At 43.8% G+C, this 11,263-nt stretch overlaps 1 protein-coding gene across 1 annotated transcript in view; it reads left to right on the top strand.

The window, feature by feature from the left end:
• The first annotated feature begins 9,423 nt into the window (after positions 1 to 9,423).
• Positions 9,424 to 11,263, top strand: part of LOC120028459 (CXADR-like membrane protein) — a 156,347-nt gene continuing 154,507 nt past the window's right edge. The window contains exon 1 of the mRNA XM_038973669.1: positions 9,424 to 9,526. Coding sequence (XP_038829597.1) covers positions 9,424 to 9,526 — 103 coding nt within the window. The remainder of the gene's footprint in view (positions 9,527 to 11,263) is intronic.

Raw genomic sequence — 11,263 nt, 5'->3', positions numbered from 1 at the left:
TCCTTTAATTAATGGGGCTCAGTTGATTCGGCAGCTATTTAAAATGCTAAATGTTTCTTCTGATTTCTGTCAAATTTTTCCCTCCCTCTCTCTCTCTCTCTCACCCTTTTTCTGTAATTTGTGATTAACTTTTCCTATGCTGAGAGCACGGGTTGGCAGTTCCTCTAGGACGGGGGATAAGGGAGCAGAACAGTGATGGGTCGATAGATTGATACCTAATGTCATTTGCAATCTGGTGTCACGGTGGTGATTAATAGGGGTCCAGAGACCCAGCGCAAAGGGAGAAGGGAGAAGGCTGCATGGGGCAGAAATAGAGCTGGAGCACGACAGGCCTCAACACAACTGAATCCACGCTCAGCAAGCATCTGGTGACTTTGTCCCCGCAATGGATCAGAGCTAATATTTTTAACTATGTGGGTTGGTCCTTTTTCTGGATAAGGACAACATGGACATTATTAATAAGAACAATATCATTTTTAACCTACATTTTGATTTTGTGCCATTTATGAATTTCTTCCACTAGTAATTCAGTGCAACAACATAATAGCCCTCCGCACCACACATGGTAGAGAGCGAATCCTTCTGGTTGACCATAGCATTGTGCCAAGCCCTTATAAATCGATCCCAGTCAAAAGTGTCATGATTCCTGAAACATAAAACAAATAATACGAAAATACCACATGGATCACAGATGCAGTCAGCTGGAACTAGTTTGTCTTACAGTCCTGACGCTTGCTGGACTTTCTTGGGCGCCCTGAAGCCTTCTTCACAACAATTGAACCGCTCTCCTTGAAGTTCTTGATGATCCGATAAATGGTTGATTTTGGTGGAATCTTACTGGCAAAAATATCCTTGCCTGTGAAGCCCTTTTTGTGCAAAGCAATGATGACGGCACGAGTTTCCTTGCAGGTAACCATGATTGACAGAGGAAGAACAATGATTCCAAGCACCACCCTCCTTTTGAAGCTTCCAGTCTGTTATTCAAACTCAATCAGCATGAGAGTGGTCTCCAGCCTTGTCCTCGTCAACACTCACACCTGTGTTAATGAGAGAATCACTGACATGATGTCAGCTGGTCCTTTTGTGGCAGTGCTGAAATGCAGTGGAAATGTTTTGGGGGGTTTCAGTTCATTTGCATGGCAAAGAGGGACTTTGCAATTAATTGCAATTCATCTGATCACTCTTCATAACATTCTGGAGTATTTGCAAATTGCCATCATACAAACTGAGGCAGCAGACTTTTCAACCCTCTCTTTCGTATCGTCTGAGATTCCCAAAGATTGGAAAGCTACCGCTGTCATCCCCCTCTTCAAAGGGGGAGACACTCTAGACCCAAACTGCTACAGATCTATCCTACCCTGTCTTTCTAAGGTCTTCGAAAGCCAAGTTAACAAACAGATTACCGACCATTTCTAATCCCACCGTACCTTCTCCGCTATGCAATCTGGTTTCAGAGCTGGTCATGGGTGCACCTCAGCCACGCTCCTAAACGATATCATAACCGCCATCGATAAGAGACATTACTGTGCAGCCGTATTCATCGACCTGGCCAAGGCTTTCGACTCTGTCAATCACCACATTCTTATTGGCAGACTCGACAGCCTTGGTTTCTCAAATGATTGTCTCGCCTGGTTTACCAACTACTTCTCAGACAGAGTTCAGTGTGTCAAATCGGAGGGCCTGTTGTCCGGACCTCTGGCAGTCTCTATGGGGGTACCACAGGGTTCAATTCTCGGGCCGACTGTCTTCTCAGTATACATCAATGATGTCGCTCTTGCTGCTGGTGATTCTCTGGTCCACCTCTACGCAGATGACACCATTCTGTATACTTCTGGCCCCTCTTTGGACACTGTGTTAACCTCTCTTGGGTACGTGAGACATTAGCGTCCCACCTCTTCAACAGCCAGTGAAACTGCTGGGTGCCAAATTCAAATACAGAAATACTCATTTTTAAAATTCAGAAAACAAAACATATTTTACATAGGTTTAAAGATTAACTTCTTGTGAATCCAACCACGGTGTCAGATTTTAAAATGCTTTACGGTGAAAGCATACCTTACGATCATTTGAGAACATAGCCCAGTAGACAAATCATGACAAACAGTAACCAGCCAAGTAGAACAGTTACACAAGTCAGAAATAGAGATGAAATGAATCCCTTACCTTTGATGATCTTCATATGGTTGCACTCAGCAGGCATTCATTTACTCAATAAATGTTCCTTTTGTTCGATAAAGTCTCTTTATATCCAAAAACCTCAGTTTTGTTCGCGCGTTTTCTTCAGTAATCCACAGGCTAAAACGCAGTCAAAACAGGCAGACAAAAAAATCTAAATTGTATCCGTAAAGTTAATAGAAACATGCCAAACGATGTTTATATTCAATCCTCAGGTTGTTTTTAGCCTAAATAATCGATCATATTTAAACCGGACAATAACATCGTCAATTTAAAATGTAAACAAGAAAGGCACTCTCTCGGGCTCGCGCATGAAAAGCTCTGTGACACTTTAGGGTCCACTCTTTCAGTGTGTAGATTAATGGACAATAAAACATATATCTTGATTAGATAAGTATTCAACCCCCTGAGTCAATACATGTTAGAATCACCATTGACAGTGATTACAGCAGTGAGTCTTTCTGGGTAAGTCTCTAAGAGCTTTACACACCTGCATTGTACAATATTTGCTCATTAGTCTTAAAAAAGTTCTTCAAGCTCCTCAAGTTGGTTGTTGATCATTGCTATACATCCATGTTCTAGTCTTGCCATAGATTTTCAAGCCGATTTTCAAAACTGTAGCTAGGCCACTAGGCCACTCAATGTTGTCTTGGTAAGCAACTCCAGTGTACAGTATATTTGGCCTTGTGTTTTAGGTAATTGTCCTGCTGAAAGGTGAATTTGTCTCTCAGTGTCTGTTGGAAAGCAGACTGAAATAAAGTTTTCCTATAGGATTTTGCCTGTGCTTAGCTCTATTCGTTTATTTTTCTCCCCAAAAACTCCCTAGTCCTTGCCGATGACAAGGATACCCATAACATACTGTACCCCACCACGCTTGTAAATATGGAGAGTGGTACTTAGTGTTGTGTTGTGTTGGATTTGCAAGATAACACTTTGTATTTAGGACAAAAGTACATTTCTTTGCCACATTTCTTTGCAATATTACTTTAGTGCCTTATTGCAAACAGGATGCATGTTTTGCAATATGTTTTATTCTGTACAGGCATCCTTCTTTTCACTCTGTAATTTATTTTAGTGTTGTGGAGTAACTACAATGTTGATCCATCCTCAATTAGCTCCTATCACAACCATTAAACTCTTACGCTTAAATAACTGTTTTAAAATCACCATTGGCCTCATGGAATCCCTGACCGGTTTCCTTCCTCTCCGGCAACTGAGTTAGAAAGGGTGCCTTTATCTTTGTAGTGACTGTGTATGTTGACATAATCCAACAAGTAATTAATAACTGCACCATGCTCACAGGGATATTCAATGTCTGTTGTTTTATTTACCCATTTACCAATAGGTGCCCTTAATTCTGAACCATTGGAAAACCTCCCTGGTCTTTGTGGTTGAATCTGTGCTTGAAATTCATTGCTCGTCTGAGGGACCTTACAGATAATTGTTTGTGTGGGATACAGATATGGCGTAGTCATTTAAAAATCATGTTAAACACTATTATTGCACAAAGAGTGCGTTCAGGCAACTTATTATGTGACTTGATAAGCACATTTTTAGTCCTGAATTTACAGAGTATTGTCACGTTCTGACCTTAGTTTCTTTTTATGTCTTTGTGTTAGGTTGGTCAGGGCGTGAATTGGGGTGGGTAGTCTATGTTCTGTTTTCTATGTTGTTGTTCAGGACTGTTTCGGTTTTCGTTATCATTCACTTTGTTATTTTTGTATTTTGTAGTGTTCAGTTTATTATTAAAATATGACGAACACTTACCACGCTGCATATTGGTCCGATCCTTCATACTCCTCAGACGAAGAGGACGAGAATCGTTACAAGTATACTAAACATTTGGAACACCTTCCTAATACTGAGTTGCACCCCCCCCCCAACTATCTTATTCAGTCTCTCTGGTACTGGAGGCCTTTGTTTTCCCATGTTGTTCCCTGGCTGTTGGGTCAGATGACCATTCCACTGGACAGAGAGAGAGAGAGAGAGATAATACAGCCGACTGGATGGTTTGCCTTCCTGAGCCCTCTCTTGCTCCCTCCCATCCTACCAACCACACATTCTCACCCCCAACCCGCTGGTCCCTGGGGCTACCATTTGCTAATTCATCTCTGCCCTCGCAGCACTGCTCAGCTGTCACATCGCTTCTCGCACAGTCAACGATAACAAGGGTCTTTCATATTTCATACACCCACCCAGACCCAGCTCCACAGACATCCATTGTTACCCACTGCCTCTCGTTTTCACCCTCCCTCTGTGCTCTGTGGACGGCTGATGCCATCTCAACTCCTGTGTCTCTCTCCATGGATATTCAAACAGCGTGTCAGTTTACACTCATCCTTAGCCATTCCATCTTTGGAGAGAAAAATAATCAAGTTGAGTAGACACGTTACACTGACCTTGGAGCCTGTCATCTATGCAAAGACGTATGATAGAAAGCCATCCTTGGATATCATCTTACACAAACTATTGTAAAGTGAGCTATGAACCCGTTTCTTGACTCCAATCATAAGGGATCACCAGATTTTCTATTGAAAAACAAATGCCTCTAATTGTCCCAGAGAGGTAAGCCACGAAAGAAAATGGGATATAAAACAAGAAGAGCATCAAAACAAGTCTCATCTAACAACCTTGGAGGATTTAGTTTAATGCAAGTAGAAACATAGTGCAAGCTACATAAGAGTGAACCAACTGGGAAGAGGAAAGCTTTATGAGAGCTGGTCTAATGTGTTGTTCTGTGTGCAACCCAGGGAAGACGGCCTACTGGGAGATTACAAAGTTGAGGAAGAGCAGGAAAAATAGAGAGAAAGTGATGAGAGGAAAGTCTTAAAAACTACTAGGAGTGTGCTACTGAGCCACTGGCAACTACAGAGCCATATCAAACCTACACACGTTCACTACAAGACAACACACTAGTAATAGCAGACAGAGAGAGACATCAAACGCCGTGCCTTGCTGCTGGAGGCTACACAATCAATAACACTTGACTGTGCATCTGTGCGAAAGCTTCTCAAGAACATTTACCCCCCCCCCCCCCCCCCCCCCAGCAGAGACGATAGTCCTAACACTCCAAAATAAAGTATGGTAATGTTTCACCTAAGTTGCTCTTATACCTGTGTAATAACACTCTAATTACTCTAGAAATTGTCAGTCAAAATTTCTCAGTATGTTCTATACTGGAATTCTATACTGGAATGTTTCACTACAGTTCACTGAAAACATATGTTCCTTTCCACCTCGATAGGTTCAAGCCAAGCTTATGTGAATGACATACCATTACCATTGCTCTGACCCACATGTTTGTTTAACATTCAATGCATGGATAGTTTCCTTGTATTTTCAAAGGCAAATCCACTATGCAAATCCTCTCCACCCTCTCAGGGCTGGGCGTCTCTGCACACTGACGTGGAGAGGATCTGTGTATGGGCTCGTTTCTAGGCCCTCTCCTCTTCTCTCTATATACCAAGTCACTCGGCTCCATCATATTCCCACATGGTCTCTCCTATCATTGCTATGCGGATGACACTACTTCTTTCCTTCCCCCTTTCTGACACCCAGGTGGCGATACGCATCTCTGCATGTCTGACAGATACACTACATGACCAAAAGTATATGGACACCTGCTCATCGAACATCTCATTCCAAAATCATGGCCATTAATATGGAGTTGGTCCCCCTTTTGCTGCTATAACATCCTTTACTAGACAATTATTCCTCCTGCACCAAACTTTACAGTTAGCATTATGGTAGCATTCTCCTGGCATCCGCCAAACCCAGATTCCTCCGTCGGACTGCCAGATGGTGAAGCAGTCACTTCACAGAACGCTTTTCCGCTGCTTCAGGGTCCAAAGGCATGCTTTACACCACTCTAGCCAACGCTTGGCATTGCTAATGGTGATCTTAGGCTCGTGAGCAACTGCTCGGCCATGGAAACCCATTTCATGAAGCTCTCGACGAACAGTTATTGTGCTGACGTTGCATCCAGAGGCAGTTTGGAACTCGGTAGTGAGTGTTGCAACCGAGGATGAGCTTGTGTGGCCTACCACTCGCTGCTGAGCCGTTGTTGTTCCGAAACGTTTCCACTTCACAATGAAAGCAATTACAGTTGACCTGGGCAGGTCTAGCAGGGCAGAAAATTGACGAACTGACCTGTTGGAAAGGTGGCATCCTATAACAGTGCCACATTGAAAGTCACTGAGCTCTTCAGTAAGACCATTCTACAGCCAATGTTTGTCAAATCAAATCAAATCAAAATGTATTGGTCACATACACCTGGTTAGCAGATGTTATTGCGAGGGTAGAGTAATGCTTGTGCTTCTAGTTCCAACAGTGCAGCAATATCTATCAAGTAATATCTAACAATTCCACAAGAAATACCTAATACACACATATCTAAGTAAGGGATGGAATAAGAATATATAAATATAAATATATGGATGAGCATTGTCAGAGCGGCATAGGCTAAGATGCAATAGATAGTATAGGATACAGTATATAAACTCAGCAAAAAAAGAAACGTCCTCTCACTGTCAACTGTGTTTATTTTCAGCAAACTTAACATGTGTAAATATTTGTATGAACATAACAAGATTCAACAACTGAGACATAAACTGAACAAGTTCCACAGACATGTGACTAACATAAATGGAATAATATGTCCCTGAACAAAGGGGGGTCAAAATCAAAAGTAACAGTCAGTATCTGGTGTGGCCACCAGCTGCATTAAGTACTGCAGTGCATCTCCTCCTCATGGATTGCAACAGATTTGCCAGTTCTTGCTGTGAGATGTTACCCCACTCTTCCACCAAGGCACCTGTAATTTCCTGGACATTTCTGGGGGGAATGGCCCTAGCCCTCAACCTCCGATCCAACAGGTCCCAGACATGCTCAATGGGATTGAGATCCGGGCTCTTCGCTGGCCATGGCAGAACACTGATATGGAACCCAAACCGACTGCGCCCGTGCACCATCGTGCGCCATCGTGCATAAATGTATTTTGTCCCCCCACACCAAACACGATCACAACACACAGGTTGAAATATCAAAACAAACTCTGAACCAATTATATTAATTTGGGGACAGGTCGAAAAGCATTAAACATTTATGGTAATTTAGCTAGCTAGCTTGCACTTGCTAGCTAATTTGTCCTATTTAGCTAGCTTGCTGTTGCTAGCTAATTTGTCCTAGCATATAAACATTGAGTTGTTATTTTACCTGAAGTGCACAAGGTCCTCTACTCCACCAATTAATCCACACATAAAACGGTCAACCGAATCATTTCTAGTCATCTCTCCTCCTTCCAGGCTTTTTCTACTCTTGACTTTATATTGCGATTGGCAACTTCATAAATTAGGTGCATTACCGCCACTGACCTATTTCGTCTTTCAGTCACCCACGTGGGTATAACCAATGAGGAGATGGCACGTGGGTACCTGCTTCTATAAACCAATGAGGAGATGGGAGACGCAGGACTTGCAGCGTGATCTGCGTCAGAAATAGAACTGACTTCTATTATTATTATTATTTTAGCCCTTGGCAACGCAGACGCTCATTGGCGTGCGCAATAATTGAATAATATAGATTTCTACATTTATTTTGCAACGCTCGCGCATGCGATGCGAGCGGTGTAGTCAGCCTGTGACATTCCTGTCTTGCAGGAAAACACGCACAGAAAGAGCAGTATGGCTGGTGGCATTGTCATGCTGGAAGGTCATGTCAGGATGAGCCTGCAGGAAGGGTACCACATGATGGAGGAGGATGTCTTCCCTGTAACGCACAGCGTTGAGATTGCCTGCAATGACAACAAGCTTAGTCCGATGATGCTGTGACAAACCACCCCAGACCACCTCCAAATCGATCCCGCTCCAGAGTACAGGCCTTGGTGTAATGCTCATTCCTTCGACAATAAACACGAATCCGACCATCACCCCTGGTGAGACAAAACCGTGACTCGTCAGTGAAGACCACTTTTTGCCAGTCCTGTCTGGTCCAGCGACGGTGGGTTTGTGCCCATAGGCAACGTTGTTGCCGTTGATGTCTGGTGAGGACCTGCCTTACAACAGGCCTACAAGCCTCAGTCCAGTCTCTGTCAGCCTTTTGCAGACAGTCTGAGCACTGATGGAGGGATTTGTTGCCGTCCTGTACCTGTCCCACAGGTGTTATATTCGGATGTACCGATCTTGTGCAGGTGTTGTTACACGTGGTCTGTCACTGCGAGGACGATCAGCTGTCCGTCCTGTCTCCCTGTCTTAGGTGTCTCACAGTACGGACATTGCAATTTATTGCCCTGGCCACATCTGCAGTCCTCATGCCTCCTTGCAGCATGCCTAAGGCATGTTCACGCAGATGAGCAGGGACCCTGGGCATCTTTCTTTTGGTGTTTTTCAGAGTCAGTAGAAATGCGTCTTTAGTGTCCTACGTTTTCATAGCTGTGACCTTAATTGCCTACCGTCTGTAAGCTGTTGGTGTCTTAATGACCATTCCACAGGTGCATGTTCATTAATTGTTTATGGTTCATTGAACAAGCATGGGAAACAGTGTTTAAACTCTTTACAATGAAGATCTGTGAAGTTCTTTGGATTTTTATGAATTATCTTTGAAAGACAGGGTCCTGAAAAAGGGACGTTTCTTTTTTTGCGGTGAGTAATGCAAGATATGTAAACATTTTTAAAGTGGCATTATTAAAGTGACTGGTGTTCCACTTATTTAAGTGGTCAATGGTTACAAGTCTGTATGTAGGCAGTAGGCTCTCTGTGCTAGTGATGGCTGTTTAACAGTCTGATGGCCTTAAGATAGAAGCTGTTTTTCAGTCTCTCGGTCCCAGCTTTGATGCACCTGTACTGACCTCGCCTTCTGGATGGTAGCGGGGTGAATTGGCAGTGACTCAGGTGGTTGTATTTCTTGATGATCTTTTTGGCCTTGTGACATCGGGTGCTGTAGGTGTCCTGGAGGGCAGGCAGTTTGCCCTCTGGGGTTTGCGTTGTGCAGACATCACCACCCTCTGGAGAGCCCTGCGGTTGTGGGCGGTGTAGTTGCCGTATCAGGCGGTGATACAGCACGACAGGATGCTCTCAATTGTTTGTCTATCGAGATTGCATGACTGTGTGCTGGATTTTATACACCTGTCAGCAACAGGTGTGGCTGAAATAGCTGAATCCACTAATTTGAAGGGGTGTCCACATACTTTTGTATATATAGTGTATGTCAACTTGGATGTTGGCCCACCACCTCAAGCTCAACCTCGACAAGATGGAGCTGCTCATCCTCCCAGGGAAGACCTACTCGCTCAAAGACCTCTCCATCGCGGTTGACACCTCCACAGTGTCGCACTCCCAGAGTGCCAAGAACCTTGGCATGACCCTGGACAACACCATGTTGTTCTCTGCAAACATCAAAGCAATGACTCGCTCCTGCAGGTTCATGCTCCCCAACGTCCATAGTGTACGACTCTACCTCAAATAGGAAGCGGCGCAGGTCTTAATCAAGGCATTTGTCCTCTCTCGTCTGGACTACTGCAACTCGCTGTTGGCTGTGCTACATGCTTGTGCCATGAAACCCCTGCAACGCAGCAGCCCGTCTGGTTTTCAACCTTCCCAAGTTCTTTCATGTCACCCCAGTCCTCCGCACACTCCACCGGTTTTTAGTCGAAGATTGCATCCACGACAAGACCATAGTGCTTTACCTACGGAACAGCAAGAGGAACTGCCCCTCCCTCCCTCCCTTCCGGCTCAAACTCTACATCCCAACTTGAGCACTCTGTTCTACCACCTTAAGTCTCTTGGCCCTCCCACCCTTCATTCCAGTCCAAGCCCAATGGTTTAACCAGCTTCCCCCTGAAGCTAGGACAGCAGAGTCCCTGCCCATCTTCCGAATAAACATCTGAAACCTTACCTCTTCAAACAGTATCTTAAATAATCCTCCTCTTCACCTCGACCCCCCCCCCCCCCCAGCTCTGACTCTACTGACGGCTACGTTATTGAGGAAAAATGTACTTTCTATGCCTGTGATATGTGGTTGTCCCACCTAGCTATATTAAGATGAATGGATAACTGTAAGTGGCTCTGGATAAGAGTGTCTGCTAAATGACTAAAATGTAAAATGTAAAATGGAAGATGGGTTAAGTAAGCATCTGTAAGGTAGACATAAAAACATGAGCATTGTCTTCATATTTGACAGAAGCCTTGCATCTGCTCTGTTCCCCTGTAGATTCACGTGCAAGCATTATTGCACCAATAAAGTGACGTTGAAAGGTGTTTTGGAAGTTTGCTGGAATAACTGCAGGATGTGGTGAGCTGTTTTGCTGTTTTGTTTCTCCTTCCCTGATATTTATTTTTGCTGACACTTTTTCCCAACCTCTTCATCTCTGTGTTTCCTGGACATCCGTTATTTATATCAGAGGAAAGTCTCTCTATTTCTCTCTAACACATGGCAGCAGACCCTACACAAAAAAAGAGTAGAGTGTGTATTGGTCTTCAATATTTCTGTAACGATAAGCTAAACATAATCATTCTAAACCATCAACATGCAACGTCCTTTTAGTTCTCTGACTGACTCAAACTTGTTGTTGAACTCTGCAAAGCTGACAAATATTTTTTGTTGTTGATGAAAACATACTATGTCAGTTCTTCAATTTCACGCTAGAGTGAGTTGCATCATTGCAGTGTATGCTCATAATAAAGAGCCTTGTGGTGTGCATGGTAATTACCTCTACCTCTAGTCTAGCTACCGTACCACAGAGCCACAGCGCCCCACCTATTCCTCTAGGAAGCTCCCTCACTCACAACAGCCCTGCTGCTCTCCTCAGAGCTGTCAAGATATGGAGTGTGTCGGTGTGTATGAGGGCAGGTGTGTGTGTCTGAAGGTAACTACGACAGTGTGTTAGTGAAACGGCACAGAACCATTCTCCACACCACTGCCTGTATTGGCTGGTGCATTCATCACAATACCACTTCTCTCTGGGGTCCGTCCTTATTATGACATAGAAGGGACATAATTATACAGTACCAGTGAAAAGTTTGGACACACCTACTCAGTTTGGACACACCTACTCATTCAAGGGTATTTCTTTATTTTTTATAATTTTCTACAT

This window comes from Salvelinus namaycush, chromosome 34, assembly GCF_016432855.1.
Source record: "Salvelinus namaycush isolate Seneca chromosome 34, SaNama_1.0, whole genome shotgun sequence".
Taxonomy (NCBI): Eukaryota; Metazoa; Chordata; class Actinopteri; order Salmoniformes; family Salmonidae; genus Salvelinus; species Salvelinus namaycush.
Note: the sequence above shows the minus strand (reverse complement) of the source record. Positions and strands in the feature narration are given on the sequence as shown.